The sequence below is a fragment of the Pleurodeles waltl genome, chromosome 4_2 (assembly GCF_031143425.1).
Source record: "Pleurodeles waltl isolate 20211129_DDA chromosome 4_2, aPleWal1.hap1.20221129, whole genome shotgun sequence".
NCBI classification, from domain to species: Eukaryota; Metazoa; Chordata; class Amphibia; order Caudata; family Salamandridae; genus Pleurodeles; species Pleurodeles waltl.
Window position 1 is genome coordinate 750,195,914 of NC_090443.1, and position 26,096 is coordinate 750,222,009.

General features: G+C 42.6%; 1 protein-coding gene across 5 annotated transcripts in view; it reads right to left on the bottom strand.

Annotated features, from left to right (window-relative positions):
• The window catches only part of NTNG1 (netrin G1), a 671,288-nt gene that overhangs the window by 165,961 nt on the left and 479,231 nt on the right, over nt 1-26,096 (bottom strand). For all 5 annotated transcript variants that reach the window (XM_069232411.1, XM_069232410.1, XM_069232409.1 and 2 more), the window contains exon 5: nt 4,331-4,357. In XM_069232411.1, the coding sequence (XP_069088512.1) occupies nt 4,331-4,357 (27 nt within the window). The remainder of the gene's footprint in view (nt 1-4,330; nt 4,358-26,096) is intronic.

Consider the following 26,096-nt stretch of genomic DNA (forward strand, 5'->3'; position numbering starts at 1 on the left):
AAAATTAGTACCCGGATTGGATAATCAGTACTGCGGGACAGAAAACATAAAAACATAGAAAAAGAAAAACAAGCATTTTCTGGTCACCATAAATATGACCTGTTCCCTCCCCCCTTTTGAAAAAAAATGACAATGCTTTTCATTTAAATATTGAAAGGCCACTATCTGCTAATGCTCCGAGATGGTAAATGAGGTGAAAGGGGGTGAATGGATGCACAGTGAAAAAAAGCACAACCATGTAATTCATGCAACAGAAAAAGCACAACGATCAGTAGCACAGTCAAGCTCCTATGTTCTGCTTTCCCATCTACCATTTCTGGAGCTCTTAGAGTCATTCTGTTTCTTGGCCAACCATTTGCATCTCACTTTAGCCATGAAAATATGTTCAAATGCAACCAACGGTCAATGTTTTTAAAGGAGCACTGAGACTGTGCAGCATTTGCTCCGGGGTGGCCAGTGAGGCATACACGACAACAAAGAAAATAATGAACCATGGGAAAAGAATGGGGTGCTTTCACAGCTGCACTGTTTATTTTAGAGTTTAACTAAAAATGCAAAACAAATGCTGCCCTATTGAGCTGTAAAGCTTTGAGTATTGGCATTCATTTCCCATTTGCCAGGCTGCTCATTCTGATGGAATGTAATATGTTTAAGAAAATGGGGTTGATTTGTGAATCAGAACACACATCTGTGCATTTATAAGGAGGCAACGTAGTTGATGTTTTCAGATTAATTGAGGGCCGTTGTTCTGCCTTGTGCCAGGCAATGGTAATCCATTGCTGTGATGCCGGAGAAGTTGTGGCTCTATAACATAGTCAGTCAGCAACTTTCAGTAAAGCCAGAACAGAATACTGTCTGCAAGGGCGATTAAAGGGCAGGAGAGCAGGTTGTGGAGCTGAATGATATGCAGCTGGGATGACAGAAGTGCTAACCACGAAATCTTGAGGCACAGTTTAATATATAAAAAAAATAATGCGTGCACTGTTTTTTTTTTTTTTAAGACTGCAACTTTGTGCATTTTTGGATCGATTCTTTGACAGGGTCTTCCTCCCGCTGCCCGCATGCTTGCAATTGTGGTGGACATCAGTAGTTCATCACTGGCCGCTGAGCAACCGTGCAGTGGAACAGATAAATAGCACAGAAGTGAAGACCAGATAGACTGATTGATTTGGACAACCTCACTCACTCTGTACAGTTGCTTAATTTCACCTCAGAGATTGCCAGCACAGAAATAATACCGCACAAAGGCATATTGCGGCTGACTTCAAATCTGCAGAGATTTAACTCCTCCACAAGTTTGGCACGAGCATGGGATTTGCTTTATGCAGTGGTATTTGCCTCAGACAGCCATTATTACCACCCTAATGGAAGGCTAGGGACTCTAAGTGACATAAATCATTCTGCGTGCTCTGCACCACCAATTCTCCGAGGGCTGCCACCACATCACCCTTTAATCTTCTCATCTCTCAGTTTATCATGCACCGTGGCATCCATTTCTCCTCGTTGTTTTTACCTGTCAAACAGGTTAGGAGTCTTGTCCTGTGTAGTACATGTCCATAGTCTTCAATAAATCTCCAGCATAGAATAGGACAGAGCTAGGGTCAGTGCAAGAATGTTCAACCAATGCGGTTTTGATAAGCAGAAAAATGTATTCTTTTGAGTCATGAGACATTTTCTGTTTAACTTCTTCAGAATTATTACTTCAGTGCTTTTCTAATTAACAAAACGGAGGGCGACGCTCCTGGGGACCAGGTTCGAGTTTAGGCTTTGTATCAACATTCTGCAATACTGGGCAAATGACATAACCGCCCTGTCTAAAAAAAAAAAAAAAGAATCTGACCTTGTGTAATGTGTTCTGGTGCTCATGTAAAGCGCGCCAATGCCCTTGGTCCAGGTTGTGCTATATAAAACTGCAAAACAATTCACAGGACTCGGCCCCCTAGGGTTATGCTGTATCCTCTACCAAAAATATAATTATTACAGTTACAGAAATGGGGACTACAATTTTTAACCCGAGTTTGTTTATTTCTTTCAGATTTTTTCATAATAACTTATTTTTTTATTTCACTATTTTTCTTGGAAAATCATTTCTAACTAAAGTTTGCTGATAGAAGCAATATGCTTGAACATTTATATTTTAGTTCAGTTATGTATTATTGGTATATGAATATGTGTATAAATGAAAATATGTTTTAAACACTCTCCTTGTCAAATAGTGGGTTTGTTCTGATGTTTTCGAGATGTGTTTTTGTACCAGCTGCACATTATTTCAAACCCCCATGTGGGCAGGTTCAATGAATTAAACGTTCATAAATAAACAATGAACAAACATCTTCGTGCTCATGAAAATGACATGTATTTGATGACAGCGCTACTTGAAAAATCACACAGAAAACCTTGAGCATAAAATTGCATAGTGGTTCAGTGTTCAATTGTTTCCTCTGCGTTCTCTTAGTGGGTGTCTATGGTTTATTACTACAGTAATTTAAAAATAAAGCACATATTTGGGTTTTCTGTCTATTCTAAGGAGCAAAAAAGCACCTCAATCCATAACCATTGAAAATGCGATGGAAATGATTGAGAGAGTTGGTCCTTCAGGACTATGCATGAAGATAAATGAGAACCAGAAAAACTTGTGTCATCATATGTTTAGTACGATGACAACGGGCTCAAGACAAAGTAAAGTGTGGAAGAAGCACAGGGGCTGGGTAGTTCTCTTTCGGTCGGTTCAAAGTGAACTCGACTAGATGTCTGTGTTTAAGCAGGTTTAATGCATCATAGAGTGGGTTACTGTGTTTGGTCAAGGTTAGTTCCCAATGAAATGAGTGACTGTGTTTAAACAAGTTTGGTGTGCAACAGAATGCGTGACTGTGTATGAGCAAATTTGATCCATAAAGGAAGGAGTGACTGTGTTTGAGCAAGTTTTATGCGCAACGGTAAGAGTGACCGTGTTTGAGCTGGTTTGATGCATTGAGCAGTGTGTGACTGAGCTGTGTTGAATATACGTAGTTGGGTGTTTGTGGTACACGATGTGTTACTCACAGAAAGGTACGGTGTATTTTTGGTTTAAACTATGTTAAGCGCACATGAGTACTATACCTTTAAGTGGCTTTGCGTTTATGAATGAGCATGTGTCAAGCAAGACTATGTTGAGTGTTATTTTAATCGTGCAATTAAAATGATGCTTTCAGCAGGTTTGTGTCACATCCTGTGTAAAGAAGTGACTGTTTAAGAAGTGTGGACACATACATCGGTGGTGTGACTCATATCAGGTTCGAGTATATTGAGCTGAGTTGACTGTCTATGCAGAGGTAAAGCACAGGCAATGGGTTATTCATTTTGAGTAGTTCATATTTAAACACCTGGGCTGATTGTTTTTTGAGCATGTGTTAAGGACCAAGGGCCAGATGTAGCAAGCAGTTTTGCCCATTCTGTGTCTATGGGAAAATGTGTTCGTACATATGGCCCCAAGTGTTGATGGGAGGGCGATCTGAGCATGACTGCAGCACATGGTCTTTCAAATGGGGTTAGGGAGACAGAGCAGTGCTGCATGATATGCGGATGGGATGGCAGAGGCTCTGAGGCACATGTGGGCGGCTTTGTAAGTAGGTTTGATGCAGCAGGAAGGGGGGAATAATCACATCTCTGCCATTAGTGAGCATGCTGTGTTTTAGCAATTCTTCTGGAGATGGTTAACCTGACCGAGAACAACTGCAGCCCACGAGATTGGGCACCTGGATTGCTGGCTGAATACCATTTCTACACTGAGATGGAAGGACCAATTGTCAGGAGACACTTTGCTTCAAGAGTTCGTCTTCAAGGGTCTGAAGTACTGTTAAGAACTTGCCCTTGGGTTTCCCGCTGAGGACTGGCATAAGGAAAAATGCAGCAGAATGTTGCATAGTCTCCTCCATTTAGCGTGGAGAAGCCCGATCAAACACAACATGAAATCTTATCCAACCTTTTGCATCTGAACATATTTCCATTCTGGCTGATGGATTGCTCGGAAAGTTGCAATAATTAAATATTCAATAGAAAATCGGTTTCTCCCCATGTAATAAATTTGGATTTGTAAACATTTTATTCACTTATAAGAAAATATCCTGGAAATTGCCTTTGCAGTAAGGTAAACTGTCAAAGTCACATCACAGAGTCTGTTTGATCAAGAAATATACCTAAACTCAGCCGGAAAAAAGTCAATATTGCATTTTTGTTTTCTGTAAAATACATTTCAAGGAAACATTATATACACCAGAAATGGATGTTGGGAAAACAGATACGAGATTCTTTACAGCACATTAAAGCTTTTTGAAATCTGCTTATTACTTACTACCAATACTGGAAATGCTGGGGATGCCTGTAAAAAGACAAAAAGTGCATTTTAATGTTAACCATTTCATGGTCGATTGCTAAAAAGAACAGGTTGTTTGTTATGTAAAATCCAAATGCATCATTGCACAGAATACCTAAACAAAAGTAGTATAGCGATTGAGCTAATTCATTAGTTGACTTCATATATAAATTCTGAATCAGCCAATAAATGGTTCATTCATGAAGTAAACCTCTTTCCTTCCTTTGTGGAAGTTTGCATTTAGTCAATTCCGGTGTACGCCTAAACACACTGCATTGGATATTTGCAGCTAATGCAACCATTATGTTTCTCTATTATAACCCACGAAGTCTCACGATAAGCGTTTCATGGGATTTTGATTAGTTATTTATCAACACTTGTAATGGAAGGCAATAAACTAATAAAGTCTGCTCACCCCTGAGGAAGTTAACTAATTTCAGGTGTAGTGTTGGGATCGAGAAACTGAGGTAATATATAAACCAATGCATGTTTTGTAATGCTGAACAACTCATGCAAGATTTCAGATACAAGCATTATTTCACCACACACCAGTTGAAGTAATGGAGGACAACCATCTCATCCGTCGTGTCATAACAGTATGTCGATCGCCTTACTGTAGTAAGTCACCATGAAACATAAGGGTTTGCCTACATACCCCCTCGATTCCTGGGCTAGTCATACAAACAAATTCAATGGAAAAAAGAGGGGATCAATAGGATTTGTTACTGGAAATGTGTTCTTTTAATCACTTTAAATCTTTGACACAATTTTAACATCCAAAGACTGTGGGGCATATTTACTAGAATTGGCGCACTGTGGCCTCTGCACCAAAATTAGTAGCGACATGCTGCATCACTTCTAAAATGCAGGGATGCACCGTATTTAAAATAATACATCGCCTCTCTGTGTTTCTCCTTTTGCCGGTGCTAAATTAACTACAGAGCGTCAATGCAGCCACCCATGCGCCATGGTGCAAGGATGGCCACATTGCAGGGGAAATCGCTTTTGTTTTAGGAAGGGACACTTTCTGCACAAAAACAATCTTTAATGGCGATTTGTTCCTTCTATGCGTGCTGCAGAATGTAGCATTCAAAGGAAGAGCAAATAAACAAGGAAAAATGAGAGCATTTCTCCTTGTTGTGCCATGCTAATGACACCCGTAGGGTGGCATTAGATTTTGACACTACCTCGTAAATCTCGTAAATCTAGGGCACCATCAAAATGCAATGGGTGTTGCAGTGGAACACCCACAGCAACACCCATTGCACGCCCCTTACACTCAAAGTGGTGTGTTAAGGGACCGTATTTACAAGGTGGCATTAAGCCACAAAAAGAGGCTTAAAGCCGTCTTGTAAATACTGTGCAGTGTACAGCGCAACCGAAGCGTCACAAAAAGTGATGCTTCAGTGGCGCTAATGGCTTGTAAACATGGTTGTGTGTTTCTGTACCCATCACCTAATACACTTCTTTAAACATTTTTTGATCTATCCATGATACAATAAAAATATATAAAAAAGCCAAATTATATTCAGCTCCATTACTTCCTTGTAGCTTTCTATGTTTCAAGAAAAGCTGGTTATCCAAGGGTTTCCAACGTTTAATCCAACAGAAGGTAGTCTTTTCCAAATGGGGAAGCAAGGCCCAAGCCCTACTAATTCGCCTATCTAGACTGAATGTAGCACTTTTCTATCATTACTAAACTCCTTTCAAAGTATGGCATGTCGATGTATTTCGGCCTACATATTTTGATGTCTCTTCAGGACCAGGGAAGTCAAAGGAAATAAACCCTGTAATGTATGAAAGAAAATACTCTTTCTAATTTGGTTGCTGTAATCATTATGAACCCATTCTTTAAAGCCGATAACTAAAGTGTATTCATCTGTGGTGATTCATGTAAAACTGCTCCCCTTCTCCTGCAGGTGCCGCACATAACAAATGCACTATTCGGAGGATGAACTCAGTTGGTCAGTGTTAAAAATTGGGTTTTTGGTTGGCAGTCACGTTACCCCCTGTCCCAGCAAAGACCTTCACTCTAGTCAGGGTAAAGTAGAATCACCCTCAGTTAACCACCCTTGACAGCTTGGCACAAGCAAGCAGGCTTAACTTCAGAAGCAATGTGTAAAGTACTTGTACCAACACACACAGTAAATCTGTGAAAACACTACAAAATGACAGAACACAGGTTTAGAAAATTAGGTAATATTTATCTAAACAAAACAAGACCAAAACAATAATAATCTGACATACACAAGTCAAGATATGAATTTTAAAAGGAATCTGGGGCCAGATGTAGGAAAGGAATTGCAACTCGCAAACGGCAAAAACTGCCGTTTGCGAGTTGCAAATCACATTTTCCTATGCAGAAATGCATTCTGCGAGTCGGACCGACTCGCAAAATGCATTTCAGAATCGCAAATAGGAAGGGGTGTTCCCTTCCTATTTGCGATTCCTAGTGGTATGCAATACCATTTGCGACCGCATATGCGGTCGCAAATGGTGTTGCAGTTACCATCCACTTCAAGTGGATGGTAACCCACTCGCAAATTGGAACGGGTCCCCATGGGACCCCTTCCAGTTTGTGACTGGACCCAAAAACATTTTTTCAGGGCAGGGAGTGGTCCAAGGGACCACTCCCTGCCCTGAAAAAATACCGAAACTAAAGGTTTCGGTTTTCTTTTTAAGTGCAGCTCGTTTTCCTTTAAGGAAAACGGGCTACACTTAAAAAAAAAAAAACTGCTTTATTTAAAGCAGTCACGAACACGGAGGTCTGCTGACTACAGCAGGCCTCCATGTTTGCGAGTGCCCATAGTCGGTATGGGGCCGCAATTTGCGACCCACCTCATGAATATTCATGAGGTGGGTCATTGCGACCCCATACCGACTTGCAGACGGTGTCTGAGACACCGTTCTGCATAACATTTTGCGAATTGCAAACAGCGAGTCGCAATGACTCGCTATTTGCAAGTCGCAAAATGTTATTTTGCTACATCTGGCCCAAGATTCTTAATGCTTAGAAAACAGTGAAAACACTGATATTGCACAAAAGTACCAAGGTAAGCCTCAAAATAAAGCCGCACAGGTGAGTGTGCATCAAAAAAGGCCAGCGATGCGTCGACTTCTCACTCGTAAGCGAGACCGTGCATAGTCCCTACTCCGGTTGGGACGGCATGCGTTGTTTCTTCTTTCCCACAAGAGAGCGATGCAATGATCCTGGACAGGCACCTCGGGTCCGGGCAGGCTTTGCGTTGAAATCCGGTCGCATGGAGTCAAGAAACCACGCTGCATGGGAGCTTGCGTAATTAACAGCAACCTCTGCGGGTGTTGCATGTCGTTTCCCCAGCCGCTTTGCGTCAGTCTCCCAGCCGAGATGCAGATGGAGCGGCGATTTTAGCCGCAAGGCCGGTGGCGTGTCGTTTAGCACCTGCAGGGCAGGTGGTGCGCCGAAAGATTCCCCGCACGGCGGTCTTTGCGTGGATTTCTGTCCTTTTTCACCAGCTTCACCTTTCAAGGGCCCATAGACAGGTTAGAGCACTACTTGGCAGGCTGAACTCTCAGCAGAAAGCCCAGGTGCTGGAAGAGAGAAGTATTTGTTGTCCCTGAGACTTCAACAACAGGAGGCAAGCTCAGTACAAACCCTTGGAGATTCTTCACCAGTTGGAAGTCACAGAAAAGTCAGTCTTTGTACTCTCTCAGGTAGAAGAAGCTACTGCAGGCCAACCCAGCCAAAGCACAGTCACAGGCAAAGGGGCAGTACTCCTCCCCCAGCTTCTCCAGCTCTTGTCCCGGGTAGAGGTCCCTCTTAGTTCCAGAAGTCATCTGATTTTCAGGGGTTTTGGGTCCTCTTCTTATACCCATTTCTTCTTCTGAAGTAGCCCTACTTCAAAAGAAAGTCTCTCTTGTTTTCAGGATCCTGCCTTGCCCAGGCCAGGCCCCAGACACACACCAGGGGGTTGAAGACTGAATTGTGTGAGGGCAGGCACAGTCCTTTCAGGTGTAAGTGACCACTCCTGCCCTCCCCTCAGCCCAGGTGGCCCATCAGGATATGCAGGCTACACCCCAGCTCCCTTCGTGTCAATGTCTAGAGGAGAGGTGCAAACAGCCCAACTGTCAAACTGATCCTGACAGGTGTCACCGAATGGTTTAAGCAAGAAAATGACTACTTTCTAAAAGTGGCATTTTCAAACACACAATCTAAAAACCAACTTCACTAAAAGATGTATTTTTAAATTGTGAGTTCGGACACCCTAAACTCCATATTTACCAAAGGGAAACTGCACTTTAATCACTTTTAAAGACAGCCCCTATGTTAAACTTTAAGAGAGATGGGCCTTGCAACAGTGAAAACCAAATTTGGCAGTATTTCACTATCAGGACATGTAAAACACATACGTCCATGTCCCACCTTTAACATACACTGCACCCTGCCCATGGGGCTACCTAGGGCCTACCTTAGGGGTGCCTCATATGTATAAAAAGGGAAGGTTTAGGCCTGGCAAGTGGGTACACTTACCAAGTCAAATTGGCAGTTTAAAACTGCGCACACAGGCACTGCAGTGGCAGGTCTGAGCCATGTTTATAGGGCTACTAACATGAGTGGCACAACCAGTGCTGGAGGGCCACTAGTAGCATTTGTTTTACAGGCCCTGGGTACTTCAAGTGCACTTTACTAGGGACTTATTAGTAAATTAAATATGTCAATCATGGATAAGCCAATGTACACATATAATTTATACAGGGAACATTCACACTTTAGCACTGCCCAGCAGTGGTAAAGTGTCCAGCGCAAACAAAACAGCAAAAACAAAGTCCAGCACACAGAAACAACCTGGGAAGTAGAGGCAAAAAGTTAGGGGAGACCACGCCAAGGATGCCAAGTCTAACAGTTAGTCATTATGTTGCACATCGTAGTTTGAAAGATGGCTCATTATCAACAGTCTTGCATAGAGACGAGGCCCTGATGATTGAGAAATTCACACTACAACAAAAGGAGTGAATAATCTTGATGAAATATAGTCATTAATATAAGATGGTATACAAGGTTTGGTGCTATAATAACTCCTGTGTAACATGTATATAGACTTATTTAAGGGGTTTTATTAGTGATGTAATGGTGTTCCCAATGTACAGTAAATGACAGGTGCTTGTGAATTATACACAACAATGTGCAAATGTTTGCAATTATCTTTGGACATCATCAGATTAATGTATCACTGCTTGCCAAATAATATTTTGTGTGAGTTGTTTAATGTTTATTGGACCTTTAATAAGTTCTTCTATAAGTGAAGTGAAGATGCACACAGCTTGCAGGAAGTAAGGGTATCTTAAGGTGGAAACATTAGAGGGTAGAAATATGGTACTGCACACCTTAAATACAAGGTGGCATTTGTCAATCACATGTACAATCAATAATATTGAGCAATCATGGGTTACAGGAATTGGGTATACCAAGTTACAACATGGCTGCCATCAGGCACTAATAATGTCATATGAGGCATACGTCTCCTTACCTTGCACTTGCAGAATCAATGACTATACTAATAAATTGCCTTGCCCTTTAGCTCCAATGTGCCTGTCTTTTTTAAAACCCTTTTTAGACTCCAACCAACAATATAGAGTACATAGCATTTTTTTGCACTAAGGTGGACTTATTCAAATATGGTCCTCACCAAGCACTAACAGCAATCAAGGGTGTTCCCCTCAGCATGCCTCCTTCAGCTTCACCTGCAGAAGCACTTCATCCTTGGCGACACATGTATTTGATCGATTCCCTATGCAGGCTGTGACTCAGGAGCATCCAGAGTTAGATATCATCTGTGAGCCGGAGAACTCAAATCACAAGGGCACATGGTTAACTTTAGAAAGAATGACTTCACCTTGCTGCGTGTAAGTTGGGATGTTTTCCACCTACAGAAAGTTGGACTTCTGTTTGTCCATTGACTTGGTCTTGAGGTTTGTCATTGTACAGCGGTCTTTGCAAGCAAAAATCTGAGTTTGGTTCCACCCAGTCGAAAGACTGATCAGATTGTTCCCAGGAGTCCCGGTCCCTAAATAGATGGATCTTGAAGGTACAAAGGTCTCTTCTGTTTCATTCAGTAAGAAGGAATTAAGTGGTTGTGTGCAGCACCCACAGATGAAGAGTAATAGTTTTTCATGAATCACCACAGATAAACATACTTTAGGCAAAAGGCTTGGGAGGACTGCATGCTGCAGAGCACCTAATAATTGTGGATACGTTTGGAACAACTTTGGACGGTTTCTTAATATGTGTGACTATGCATTCACATTAGAGATGTCTTTACTTTTGTATATATACTTTCATGCTTTTGCTGTACCCCAGGTTTCTGCACCCCGTTCCGCTGTGACTAGCCTATGTTTGATGCATTATGTTTATATCCTCATCTGTATTGTCCCAGTACTCAGATACAGAGAGACACTAATTGTAGATGATCTGGGATGGAGTCACTGAATGTTCTAACTGCATGAAAAATGTGTGCTTCACTAGGTGTGCTTGCCTAATCTAAAGGACAGTTGCTCTAACAGAAAGTGACCTACATATCAGATCACCCATTTAAGAAAGTGAATTATTAGTTGGGGATGGTAGTCCACCACAAGTAATACATTCATTAAACTGTTAAGTCTAGGCAATGGGTTCAGCACTATAAACCTGAGCTCTACCCTTAGTACCTATGGAACAGAGCAGACAGGCATAATATAATAGAAATGTGTGAAGCATTTAGCAGTACTAAAACAGTCAAAAAGTTGCAAATACAACACAAATCTGACTCAAATGTATAAAAATAGAGTAACATTAATAAACAAAATTACAAGAAAACCATAACATTCCAATAAGAGGAACGACAGATATGGCATTTTAAACATTCAAGGAAAAAAGCATTAAGAAATTGTGAAGTACCAATCAGTAGTCACTGTTCGCGAATAACCAAGACCTAGGCATGATTTCACACTGACCAAGATGGAGCACCGGTCAAATATGCTAAGCACGTTTGATCCAGTCAAAGATTTCACCTTTGGACTTCATTTCTGTAGTGGAAGGCAAAATCCTCCAGTGAGGTAAAGTAACAGGCTGTATCTTAGGAAATCCTCTCTAAGCCAGATAGCTAATGGACAAGATCCTGCTGAAGCCATTGCTTTGTCAGGAAAAGCTCTGAATGGGAAAAGGTAAAATTTTGCACCCCTAGAAGACCTCTGTCGCTCGATACTTTTCATGTCTTCGTTCTGTCAAAGTTTTTATGTTCATGCTGAGGCCCTCATTAAGAGTGTGGCCGTCTGAAGACCGCCATAATCGTGGCGGCTGTCTTACCGCCACCCGGCAAGCGGTGTAGATCGCAGTATTATGACTGCGGCGGTTTGGCAGAAGCCAAACTGACACAATGCCACCAATACTGCCAGGGTGGTTGGGCCGCTGGCCCGGAGGTGAATACCTCCGGCCCGACGGCAGCCGTAAGACTGCCGGCTATAATACAAGTCGGCACACCTTCAGGCTTTTCGTGGGGGTCACACCGCCACAAAAACTCTGGTGGTAATGCACCCAGCAACAGGAATCCCCGTGCGTGTGCTGGTGACAGGAATGCTGTCACCAACACACACACACCCACACGTCCAAACACTTGCAAACCCCCCACTCATTCACACACTTGCAAACACACACCCCTACCCGACCACACAATTTTAAACACCCCCCCACTTGTCCATATACCTGCAAATACACTCCCCACCCAACCACACACTTGCAAAAACACACACTCCCACCCGACCGCACACTTGCAGACACCCCCCCACCTGAACGCACGCATACATACAGACACCCCCACTCACTCACACACTGACCTACAAACACCCCCACTCATCCCCAAACCTTCTTACACGCACCCCACTTATCTGCACACCTTCATACACGCACCCCCACTCATCTGCATTCCTTCATACACGCACTCCCACTGATCAACACACTCACTCTCACACTGACATACACACACCCCCACTCATCAACACACTTCCTGACACTCAGCCCCACTCGCTCGCACACACCTGTATGAACACCCTTACTCGCATGCATCCCAATACACACACCTACTCACTTGTCCCCGACACCCCCTTCCCCCACTTCTATTCAGACACACACACTCTCTATGCACACATAAATACACACATGCACTCACGCACACCCATACCGCTACACATACACACACACTCCACACACATGCACACAACACCCCCCCCCCCTTTTCAGACGGTCCACCTATCTGTCTGGGTGAGGTGGTCGTCCGGGAGGGGATGGGTGTAGGTGTTTCCACTGCCAGCACCGCACCGCCGTGCAGGAACCGCCATGCCATATTATGTAATACAGCGGGCTGAGTCCTTTTGGCATGGTGGTGCTGGCGGTGGAACCGCCTCTCACCCGCCGTCGGTCAGGCCGACGGTGTCGGATTTCCACCGTTAAATGGGCAGAAATCCTTGGGTGACTCCAAATATGGCAGTCTTTGGAATGCCAACACTGGCGGTCTTTGGGCGCCCGTGACTTTAGTGGTCTTTCAAAAGACTTCCGAAGTCGTAATGAGGGCCACAGTCTCTTTTTCAGAACTTAGAATCCTCCTGCGAGATAAAGTGACAGTATCTCCTGTATCTGAGGATGAGTTCCACAGGACCGAATACCTTCCCGCCCAGGACCCTCTGAAATAGATTTGGTTCTGGGGCAAAGCTCCAAGTAGGAGAAACCTGTTTATTCAGCCCAGCAAAGCATGGCCTTGGCCAGATCGGCTTCCGTGATTGGTTCCAGGTCCTGCAGTGGAGGTAAGCAACATTTATAGTTGTCACAAGAAGTCCTATTTCTGTTCTACTGCAGGCCCAGAGGGTTTTCTGAGGAGCGTGCCACATTTATAGTTGTCACAAGCTAGTGGGCGGGGTTGACTCATGGCTTCCCCTAATCAGTAGGATAAAAGTTCTCAGGAGCAACCCTCTCCACCTTTTCAGTAGTTCTTATTTGCTCACTGCAAACTATCCCACAATGCACCTTACTCCTAAATTCATCCCTTCTGTAGAGTCTATGTGCATGCCAAGCAGTGTACCCAGATAATGAGTAGCCCCCACCTTTGAGGTCCCTCAAACCTGGTTCTATGGGTAGTCTCTTCCCACTGGATTTGGAGCCAGCCTGGCTATGGGAACAAAGTTTTGCCTTCCCCAGGTCTCACCTTAGGGCAGGCATTTTACTACTTAATTAAGTTATTGGGTCCATCTGAAATGGTGTTCCTGCATGGGGAAGAAAACACATCCCCATACCAAGGCCAGTGTTTCTGCTCTGAAAGCTGTTTTCACATATCATTAATGTGAAGCACTGACAGACCAGCTGCTAACAAGCTAATACCAATTAGCTTCCAAGAGCTTCAGGCAGGGACAACATAGCTATCTAAAACGTATCTTTCTTAAATATTAATAAAAATGTAGCTTCAACATTGAATGTGATCTTTTAGAAAATATTAAAAATAGTGGCTGAACTATCTTTCTGCCTTGACTCACACCTGAAGTGGCAGAATTACTATTTTAATCTGTACTGTAAATTACCTTAAAGGACATCCAGAATCTTCCACAGTGAACATAGTGAAAAAGAAAGTGGAGCCTTGTCACCATTTGGACACTGTAACATTATGTTTCTACATATCCCACATTAAAATAAAATGCACCTTCACTTGTGGGCTACAAGGCCTACTGAGGAAACTTATTAATACTTAACAGCAAGTTTTTCCCTGTCAATTTTTTTTATTTTGACAGGTTGGACTGCAGGTTTACACCGCAGCAGTCAGGCCACACTGGTAGGCCTGAAGCTATGTTTTCCCTCTCACACCAGTGGATACGCAATAATTGCTGCAGTTCATGGTGAGATTTAGCTTTTTATTCCATGGGTCTATTTCTGCACTATATACTATGGTCTTACAGGAAAGTTAAATATGTCAATTAGAAGGTAGCAAATTTTATCATATTTGAGGGGTCTGTACATATGCACTTGGGCCTGATTAGGAGTGTCCCAGTGCACAAAGGTAAAATACCAGCAAAATCAGTTCAAAAAAACTGGGGGTGATCATGCCAAAAAGAACACTTTTTCAAAACCTATCAGTACATTTTGTATATTAAAGATCTTTACCCATTTGCACTCTCACTCAGTACATAGTAAGGCTACCACTATGGAGGCTATGGTTAACCTAAATAAGATGTAGGAACTGTTGCAATGAAAAAGGTACATATTCCCACCTATGTCTGATGGCTAGCCACCCACCTCAGATTTTTTGTGGTATCATCAACCACTAGAAAAATGCATACAAAACGTATTTCAGCCACAGTCAGAGTACATATAAAAGTAAGAACACGAGGCAATATCTGCCTGGTGGCATCTGAAGAGAATTACAAGTGTTTCCAACCAAAGCAGGTGGGATACAATATTCTTTGAGTAAAGGGATGTTTGAGGATAAACCCATCTAAGCTTGTAACAGATTTGGAGGCAATAATGGCATAAACTGGGCATAGGTGTTCGATAAGGTGGCTTCTGTTTTGTGATAAGTGCTTAATATTATGTGTAAATAGAAGATTGTATATTAATCATATAATTGTCTATTTTTATGTCTAAGAAAATATGAACCATGAACAGAATGACATGCTGTTGAGACATGTCTTAGGAGGGACCAGAATGCATTAGCACATATGATCTCACAAAAGTAAATGCTCTTGCTTCTACTTTTGTTCTTCTGTGACAAGAGGCTGTATTGATTTGTAAACGTTTGGTACACAAGCTATCAACCAGGAAAAGCTGCTTCTTGAGAAGCAGTGAAATCCAGAGAAAGGCACTGAAAGAAATGTCTGATGCCCAAGGGAAAAAACAGGGGGAAATCACAAACTTAGTTCATCTCTCAGACTGTTAATAGGATGCGGTAGACTGGATAAAAACAAGACATATATTTTATTTTGAGAAAAAGGGACGCACTTTTCAAGAAATGTAGTGAAATTAGCTAGAAATATTGCCACACAAACAATTTAAAAACCACAATAGAAAGAAAAAGGCCATACAAATCACAAGTGGCGAAACACTCGATGACATGGAATGTGAAAAATGAACATTAACGTGTGATTTCAGGAGTAGGCTCCTCTGTGGCATATTTGTGGGCGTGTCATATTAGAAAGTATCTAAGATGATATAAGGACCAATAAAGAGCGGATTAGTCATCTTAACACAAAGACATAACTCAGGAAAAGCCTGAACATAATGTAATAGAGCATCCACATTAAATTGCGCTTGAGTGAGTTAGATTCCTCGGTGAGTCCAGGTTTTGAACCGGACAAAATGTAACAGAATTGTAATATAGTTAGCCAAGAGTCATTCCCATCATGTTGATACTTAAGACGTGGAACGGTATCTATTAGTCTGATTTGGCACAAAATTGATGTGTAACGTCACTAAATCTTTCGAAATATAGATGAAACAACGGCATAGGATGTGAGGATGCTGTTGATTATTTTTAACTATTAACATTTAAGAGGAGCTAGATCTGCCCTTCGACCAGAGTACAAACGGGCTGTAGGTTGTAGGCTGATGGAGCCAAAATGGTCCGAGGAAGAAAAGTGGAATATCATACCCCAGAGGTGAGCATGGGACAGTTTTGTTAAAGGTTCACACACCTCTATAGTGATTGTGAAGTAATGCCATGTCATACAAGAGGTATAGCGTGTTGACTAAATTAATCCCCCACTCCAACTTTGAACTGTTGCTTGAGAATCCAGCCCCCTTTCCATCAACAGGAGCCGTAACATTTAAAGCACTAACAAAGTTAATCAGGAGCAGAAACATTTCACATGCTCACATGTGAAATGCACTCAGATGAATAACTTTAAATACATAGACTTAACAGTATCATGAACACTGAAATTATTATGAACATAACCTTGACACTATATTATTTAAGAAGCACATGCCAATGGCTAATACAAATTGAACAGAGCACATTTTGTGAAACAAGAGGGCTTGTTAATCTTTGTCCATAAGGATAACATATTTACACAATTAAGAAATATAGGTAGGTTTAGTGTGCATGCTGTGCATAGAGTAATACACTACCGATGCCTGGCATTGTGATTCTAGTGCTACAGCGTGAAAACAAGTCTTAAAAATAAGTTGTAAGAGCACGCAAAGGCGTATGCGTTATGCCACGTGAACAATGCTCAGAAACCTTGTTAGTGTGTCTAGTACACATGTGAATGTAGCACACACTTCAGGAAATTCGGGATTACGATGAGTCACAAACAACGATAAGCCTTCTAAATGTTTAAGGCAGATAAGTTAATATGGAATTAAACCATAAGGTAAATAACCTCCTCAATCAAATGGTCTCTCTATATTGCTGCTATGTCACAAAGTCCAGTTATCAACGAGGAAAGGCCAAAAGCAATGTTTCACAACCGCAAAGGGCTCAGAAAATAATTTCTGATGAGACTAAGCCACAACCTTCATAACCTCAGTATATTGCGATGGAGGGGCCACTGATTGTGGTGATGGACCAAGAAGCAATCAAACAACATTTCATATACTGTTCGTGTCTATACCCATTTATAATGAATCCAGTAAAGACCAGAACAAACCTGTAATATATCAACATATTGCAGACATGCCCCCATAATCAAGAATGGGCAAGGGAGACAGAACGTGAATCCTATAAATCCTCTAGAAAATCTGAGGTTAATCAAAATTCTCACCTCTTACCTCTTGAACCAAGGTAGAAACTGGAAGGATTCAATTTAATTGCTAGACTCAAATCTCCAAAGCCAACTATTTACTCTGATTTGAAACCACATTACAAGGGTATGTGCATACACATTAAATAGTGCATTCTCCCTGCACAACACGTCTATCCTGTGCTGCTGCCTGGTGCAGCGGGCCTTTCAATATCCGTGATAAGTTATCTTTGCTCCGAGAAGAACACGTTCAGGAGCCAGTGGATCAAGGCATTGGATGGTGAGTCACTCTGTCTGGCAAATGGTTCCCATTAATAACACCCTCTCCAGCCACCATTTTGGATTGGGGAGAGCAAGCAGGCTGTGGCCTCCCCTGTCCTGAAAATAACACACAGTTGAAAAGTAAGAAAAAGCAGGAGGCAGGAGCTTAGGACCCTGCAAGTAGCTGTTAGACCAAAGGTGAAATAATAAAAAAGCTTAAATGACGCTCAAGAGTTGGGTTTTAGGGGAGAGAGTAGGAAGAGCTCGCCCTGCCTATGAGAGAATGTGAACCACATTTACTTTTTTCCTTGCAATGTAATGTTTTTTGCATTGTGGTGCATGAAGGTAGAGTGAAGAAAAGTGCCCTATCTACAAAGATAAAATGCTGTATGTCTATCCCCCAGTGCACTTTAGGGTTGCTTGCACCATGCACGCACACTTACACAATGGTGCACGGGTGTCTGTGATGTCAACCATAAATTGGTGGAAATTACTATCCTTAAACATTGTTTACAACTTTCAAAAGTTTGTATGTGAGCTGTACTTAACAGCACAGATGTAAAGCTGCAAAAGTTTGGCAAAAAGGAAAACCTTCTCCGATTATACACGTGCATTGAGAATGTGTACATTTTTGGCACAAATTCCTGTCTTCCTTTTTAGTAGATAAGGCTTTGTGTGAAAAACTGTTGGTGGTAGCACTGAGACACCAACATATGACCCATGGTACAACCAATCCCAGCTGCAAAGCGGCACAAAGTATTGCATAGTGCTACTTTGTATTACTTTAGGGCTACTTTCCAGAGAAAATCAGGGTCTGTCCTTCTTGGCAAATGACATAATCTCTCCACATATCGAAAAAAAAATTCATCTGATTTAGTGTTATATATTCTGGTGCTCATGTAAGCACTCCAATGCCCTTGGCCAAAGTTCACACTATATAAAATTATAAATAAATAAATACATAAATAGATTTATTTATTAATGTATTAAAATGTAGCAAAAACACTGTCATCTAATGAGCTAATAAAGTTACAAGGATATAATAATTCAATAAAATCCACAGCAACACAGTTCTAGTTTTCTTTATTATAACTACATTTTTTAGCGTAAGGTGACTTTTCTTCTTACATCTATTGCACACTGGGAGAAAACCATATTTGCTATTTTAAACATCCTTCCCCTTTCAGGAAACAAGGCAGAAATCCTTTGAGCGGGTGTTACAGAAACCTTATCTACAGCTGGAGAATTAATCTAGGTTTTACTAGGGGTATCATAGGCATCATGTGTCTTGTTTCCCTGGGTGTGAGTGGCATGACCAGAAACTAGCACATATCCCAAAACAGGTAAACATTATGAAAAAGGAGGCACTAGGTCACTTGTATATGAAATGGCTGCCCCAATCAGTACACCAGCTCTATACCAGGAGTAGGATAATAATGACCAGGAGCCGTGATGGTTGAAACCTGTATATGAGAACAATTACTTAATACTTGTTCATTTGAAATGGTCCAGCAGGGTTGAAACATTAAATAAATAATAAATGATCATCAGGAGCTACTTATTTATTATGCACTGCTCCTGCAAGGAGTGCCCCATATTGGCCTACAAGGGCTTTTTTATACATTGTTTTTTTCTTCTTGGTGTTGCCCATAGAAGGGGCAGGGGCATCACAAACCATTTTATTATTTCAAGGAGGGCTGCAAGGAGTGCAGCAGCCCCCAACATTAATAAAAAAATATGTCACCTGGGTCAATATACCCATAAGCAAGGGGGAGTTTACCATATTTGTTAAAGCACTCTGTGCTAAAGCTATGCTCCTTAGCGGGTGTGGAGAGCTCTCTTGTAGTTAGTTCTATGGCTTGATTTTGTGGCTTGAAAAATGCTAAAGCAAGATTCCCAGGCTTAATGTTTTTATTAAAAATGCTTTCTTAAAATATTATGATACAATCAATCACTATATTATACATTGCAGTGTATGAATTTATGGCAAGTATTAGATTATAATTATTCCTGACTGTTTGACAAAGGTAATAGGTCTGCTTTATATGTGTTGATGTGCTGACCTCTAAAAAAATCAAATAGGCCCACAACGTTTTGTATTTTGATCCTAAGAGAAAGATACTAGGTCTGCCTTACTTAAACTGACACTTTTTGTATTTGTTGGATCTGCCCCTTTTTGCAGGGTTATCCCCAAACTTTTTGCCTTTTCCTCCTATTTTTTCAGACTTATTTTGGTTGACTGTAGGACCATGGGCACTCTACCACTGCTACCCTGTGCTAAAGTGCATATGCCCTCTGTCTAAAATGTATTGGTGATTGGTTTATCCATGACTGGCATATACTAGTAAGTCCCTAGTATAAGTGCACCAGGTGTACCGAGAACCTGTAAATCAAATGCTACTAGTATGCCACTGACTGTGCCACCCACATGAGTAGCCCTGCAAACATGTCTCAGGCCTGCCATTACAGTGCCTATGTTTGCAGTTTTACACTGCCATGTCGCCTGGCAAGTTCACCCACCTGCCAGAGCCAAACCTTCCATTTTACTACATGTAAGTAACTCCTAAAGTAGGCCCCAGATAGCCCCCTGGGCAGGGTGCATTGTATTTAAAAGGTAGGACATGTACTGAGTGTTTTATACATCCTGATAGTGAAATACTACTAAATTTGTTTTTCACTATTGCAAGGCCTATCTGTCCCATGGGGCAATATGGGGATTGCTGTGAAATATCTTTTAAGTGTATTTCCCATTGGGAGCAGATAGAGACATGAAGTTTAGGGTTTTTGAACTCACAATTTAGAAATACATATTTTGTTGAAGTTGTTGTTTACATTGTAAGTTTGAAAATGCCACTTTTAGAAAGCGGGCATTTTCTTGCTTGACCATTCTGTGCTTTTGCCTGTCTGCTGACTACATGTCTGGATCAGGATGACAGTTGGGCTGTTTGTGTATTTACTTTAGACAGTCACACAAAGTGAGCTGAGGTCTGCCCTGCATATCCCGATGGCCCATCACGAGGCTGATGGGTCTTCCTGAGCTACAGTGGTGTGAGGAGCTGACACTTGCACCTAAATAGGGCTGTATCTGTCCTCACACGAAGTAGTCTCCAACTCCCTGGAGTGTGTTTGGGGCCAGGGCAGGAAAGGCAAGGTTTTGTGCACTACAAAGACTTCTCTTGAAAGTTTTCCTACATCAAAGACAGAAATAGGTATAAGTACTGGACTTCTGACACCACTTAGTTAGAACACTTCTGGACTCAGGACATTCTGCCAGGAAGAAGGGCTGGATGCTGCAGGGGGGCCTGCCTCTCTGCCTGTGTTGCTTTGTTGTGCTGTCCTGCAGCTTCCCTTCTGTGATGGGAGTGAAAGTACAGGACTTTGCTTTCTACATCCTGCTTTCCAATGTTCTCCAAGGGCCTGAACTGAGCTTGCATCCTATTAAGAAATCTTAGGGCCATTAAAAATTTCACCTGTCTGCCTCTTGCTGAGAATCCTGATTTGCCAGGTGGTGCCAAATCCAATTCCTGAGCCCTTGGAGTTGAGCTCTAGTGCAACCAAGAAGAAACTAAGCACATCAACTTTAGAGCGACTTTGGAACTGGTGCTGCTCTCCAACTCCGTGCTGCTGCCTAAACCGCAGTTGTGGTCCCCGCTGAGTGCAACGATCTTGACCTGCAACACAGGTCTGATGCTTCTGCAGCACCTCCGAAGTACCGCCACATCACGAGTCCCGAGTGGCATGTCCTGGACATCCATGACACCTGATTCCAACTCCGTTGCAGCACCTGTGGCCCGAGGTGTGATCGCGACACCACAATGTCGACGCCTCTCATCTTGACTTGCTGGATTCATCGACCCCGCCTTGTCGTAAGGAACTGACACCTTGAAACCGACACCCCATCACCTCCCCTGCAACCGTAAGGAACCTACGCCTCACCTCCCTGGCCTAGCAGTAAGGAACCAATACCTCACCTCCACGGTAGCAGTAGGGAACTTATGCCGCACCACCTCCCTGACTCTGTTCAACATCTATGTTCCCTCATTGTTTTCCATGGTACTGTTCCTGGGGTCCATCTGACTCCGTGACTAGCCAGCACTCCCTCACGGGTGGTGCCAGACTGTGGGAAGCAACACCTTCAAGCAGTTTTGATAGCACCAGTTGGAGCTATTGTGTTTCTAAGTGCTATACTACATTTTATTTTTGAAAGTTCATACCTTACTTGTGTATGTTAGATTTTTGTTGTTTTGGTCTTGTTTTACTCAGAGGTTATTTTCCTAAACTGGTGTGGAGTCCTATTGTACTGTGTGTGTGTGTGTGTGTACTAAAACTTGGCTTGGCAATTCGGGCTAGACTGTTCCCATGGGGAAAAGGGTCAAGACTGATTTGCATATGGCTGGGTCCAAACTGGGGTGATGTGGCTAGCAAAATAATGATGGACTAAACCCAGATCTGTGAATGAGGGTGAGCATTTGAAAAGTTTCAACACTCCGTCCATCATTTTATTTTGTTTAGTGATGTTGCCTTGTGTGCCCTAAGTGTCTAGAGTATGCCCAAAGGTGTGTCCTTTGCTCGCTGCACCACTGGACTCAAGCTAGCCTGGTTGATGAAGGGTGATACCCTGAAACCGGTCCTAGGATGCTTGTTTCCTGTCCAGGGAGGACCTAGCCTGGCAGTTCGGGCTGGACGGTTCCCAGGGGGAACAGGGTCCATACTGATTTGTATATGGCTGGGTCCAAACTGGGGTGATGTGACAAGCAAAATTATGATGGATTAAACCCAGATCTGTGACTGAGGTGAGTATTTGAAAAGTTTCAACACTCCGTCCATCATTTTATTTTGTTTTGTGATGTTTCCTTGTGTGCCCTAAATGTCTAGGGTATTCCCAAAGATGGGTCCCTTGCTCACTGCTCCACTGGATTCAAGCTAGCCTGGTTGAAGAATGGTGATACCCTGAAACTGGTCCCAGGGTGCTTGTTTCCTGTCCAGGGAGGACCTAGCCTCGCAGTTCGGGCTCGACTGTTCCCACGGGGGACAGGGTCAAGACTGATTTGCATATAGCTGGGTCCAAACTGGGGTGACGTGGCAAGCAAAATAATGATGAAGTAAACCCAGATCAGTGACTGGGGGTGAGTGTTTGTAAAGTTTTTACATTCTATCCATCATTTTATTTTGTTTTGTGATGTTACAAAATCTTTATACATTGCCTCTGGGATAAGCATAACTGCTTGAGCCAAGCTACCAAGGGGGTGAGCAGGGGTTACCTAAGATGTGTGACTCACTTACTTGACTAGAGTAAGGGTTCCTACTTAGGCAGGATGCAAGCCACTGCCAACTAGAGACCCCATTTCTAACAGTATTGTTATGTTGAACTTGGCCCTCATGCATGGTCACACCCAAACTTTTTGCCTTCATGCCTCATGTTTTCTGAAACTGTTTTTGTTGGCCTTTAAGGCTCTGTTCACTTTAGTACTGTTAATCAGTGCTACAATGCTTGCACGCTCTCCTTTAAACATGGTAAAATTGACTTACACCCAACTGGCACATTTCATTTAATTATCAGTCCTAGTAAAGTCATTTTACTTGTACCCAGGGCCTGTAAATTAAATGCTACTAGTGGGTCTGCAGGACTTATTGTGCCCCCTACTTAAAAACAACTCATAAAACATGTTCAGGCCTACCATTGCAGCCTGTTTTCAGTTTACAACTGTCAGCCAGGCAAAATAAACCTTTAGCCAGGCCTGAAACTTCCTTTTTTAATACATATAGGTAGGCCCCAACCAGCCTACAGGACAGGATCCTGTTAGTGAAAGCATTAAATAAGTGATAACGTTTGCTTGGTAACAAGTAGAAAATCATGTTTGGAGTTGAAGGAATTGTAATTTAAACCCCTATTTAATGTTAAAGTTAGATTTTAAGTGACAATTTGGAAAATGCCACTTTAAGAAATACTTTTTTGTCATAACCATTCCATGCCTGGAGACTGGGTCCTTGGTCACATGACTACATGTAGTTGGCTGTTAGCCTTTGTGTATGCCTCCCAGATAGAATCACAAAGGGGGAACGGGTGTTTGAAGGATGGGCTATCCTATCCTGATGGGAGCGGCGGAACTGTTCCCTGACTCACTTGCACTTCAGGGGAGCTGCCTAGGCACACACACAAAGACCTGCCTGGACCTGCAAATGGACCTGCCTGAGCCTTGCTGGCCTCTGCAAAGGTGAGTCCATGATCTCCAACGGCCATCTCCTTAGGTTGGCATCAGAGTGCACTCTTCTAAAGAAGAAAGAGAAATTCTGAAGCTTGGGATCTTTGCCCTCTCCAACTGCCAGCAAGAAGCTCCAGTGAACCCCACTATTCAAATTACAGAATCGCCACAACCGGCAATACAAAATCTGCTCTTCAATGACCTTGAACATGAAGCTCCAGCAAAGACCATCCGCAATACCCAACAGCATCTTCATGCTACAGAGTGATGACCATCCACAATGCCCGGACTGCTCTTCATGCTACAACAAGGACCATCCTTGATGCTCTTCCTGCTCCTCAGGGCCTCCTCAACCATAAAGTGTACTCTTTGCACTGGCCTTTAAGACAGCAGCTATTTCTGCAGGACTAACCTGGTCCCTATATACAGTATGCTATCAATTGTGATCAGCCTGAACTTGTGACTTTCCCCTGTATCGCATGACCAGTTAACGGTGAGTAGTTCTTTGTGCTTTTAGGTGCTCTAATTACCTTAAATCGAAATTACATATCTCCAGTTCTACTGATTAGGTTTTTCTAATTTTAGTCACAAATAATTCATTATATTTTGCTAAATGTTTCTAAATTGGTTAATTTAGTGACTCTTGTGGTTCACCCTGATGGATTATGGTTGTTGCTTAAAAAGGGTTATCACCCCTCTCAATCAAAAACCCAACTCCTCACATGTTACATCACATAACCAACCCTGCTATCTCAAGTAACTATAGCTTGTGCCCTACAGCAAGTAGAACTCGCACACTTACCATGCACTGCTAATTAGTTCCTATATTACATCGCTCATGACATGTTCTATGTCGTCATTGATAACATCACTGCAACATCTGAAATTATATAATTGATGACAACACTGTGCGTGGTGGGGGTGCGAGTTTTACTTACTTTATGGAACGAACTACATCTACTTTTGAAGATTATTAGGCAGGGGGTGCACGGCCTCCCTCCCAGTGCCTGTAGAGGCCGTGGGAACCCCATACCTGGGGCTGAGAACACTTATATTAGGAGTGAGGGGCACCCAGCCCCCCTCCCCAAACCCATATGGGGCCTGGGGACCCCATCCAAGGGCCAAAGACTAATTAGAGCGGAAGAGGACACGCACCTCACTCCTTAAGCCATAAGAGTTCCCAGGGATTTTATCCACTGGGGACAAAAACTTCTGTATCAGAAATTAGCCCTGGGAAGCTTGTCCACTGGGGCCATAGATTAACTAAAGGGAAGGGGGGGCTTAAGAAGCACAGGGCCGCCAACTCCCAGAGCCAAAACAAATGTATTTGCAGAGCGGGGTGCGTAGCTTCCCTTCCCCAAGCCCAAATGAGCACTGGGGACCCATTACCCTGGGGACAGCATCAAGGGCTGTGGGGGCAAGGTGTTCCTACCCTGCCCCTTTTGCTTTTTTAAATGCAGTACAGGGTACAATGTCCCTGAGTATTATAATGACTGCCAGCAACATTTTTCTTCTTTTTGCTGCCAGCAAGTCAGAATGCTCAATCCTGACAGAACTTGTTTCCCATGGGAGTGAATTGGCCCAAGGGAAAAAGCCCCCTGGCCCAATAAGAAGGCTCTATTTTTGAAAATTGGGTTTTAGGGACTCTCCCTGAAATTTCCTTGACCCAAACATCCAGATATACAAATATTTTTGGAGCTTTATAACACCAAAACTACTGAAGGAGTTTAACCAAACCACAAAAAGCACACTTTCTGGACCAAGCACAGCCTAAAAAGTCTGTGGAAATTGCATAGGGGCATTTCTTTTTTCTGCCCCCGCTTGACCAATCACCATGAAACTTTCCATGCATAAACTACTCAAAAAATAATACTTCTTTAAAACGTTTCGTGAAGATTCATCAAATGTCATACACACTGTATAGAGTTTAATATAGCCTTAGAACCCGCCGTAGCGGGCTCTACCGGCTATTAAAGGCCCGCTCCCCGCATTAAATGCCCGAGCCGAAGGCGAGGGCATTTAACAAGGGAGAGGGACTTTAATAGCCGGTAGAGCCCGCTACAGCGGGTTCTAAGACTATTAGAACATTCTGCCACACAGGGCAGAATGTTCTATCAAAAAAAAAAAATGTTCACGGAGCCCGAGGGGATTTAAATCCCCTCGGCTCCGTGAGGCTTTGTTCACAGCTCTTGCTGTGAACAAAGCGAACATTGGAATGTTGGCGCTGCGGGCTTTTACCGGCCTGTAAAAGCCCGCAGCAGTCCATTGTCTTCAATGGATATGCCAACATTCGAATGTTCTAATATGCTATTTATTACCATTGTTGAAAGCCTCGAATGGATCATGATGCCCCTCTACAACAATGACACTCAGCAGAGCAGATCGTACTTTAGGTTTATGGGAAATGTCTTTTCATGTGTGCTCATTAAAATGAAAGATTTTGTTCATAACCCAATCACTTTCTTCTGTAAAGTCATTTATTAGTAACATACATTCTAAAAGTTTAGTTTACACATCAGGTGTGCTGTATTATGCTAACAAGATGGAAT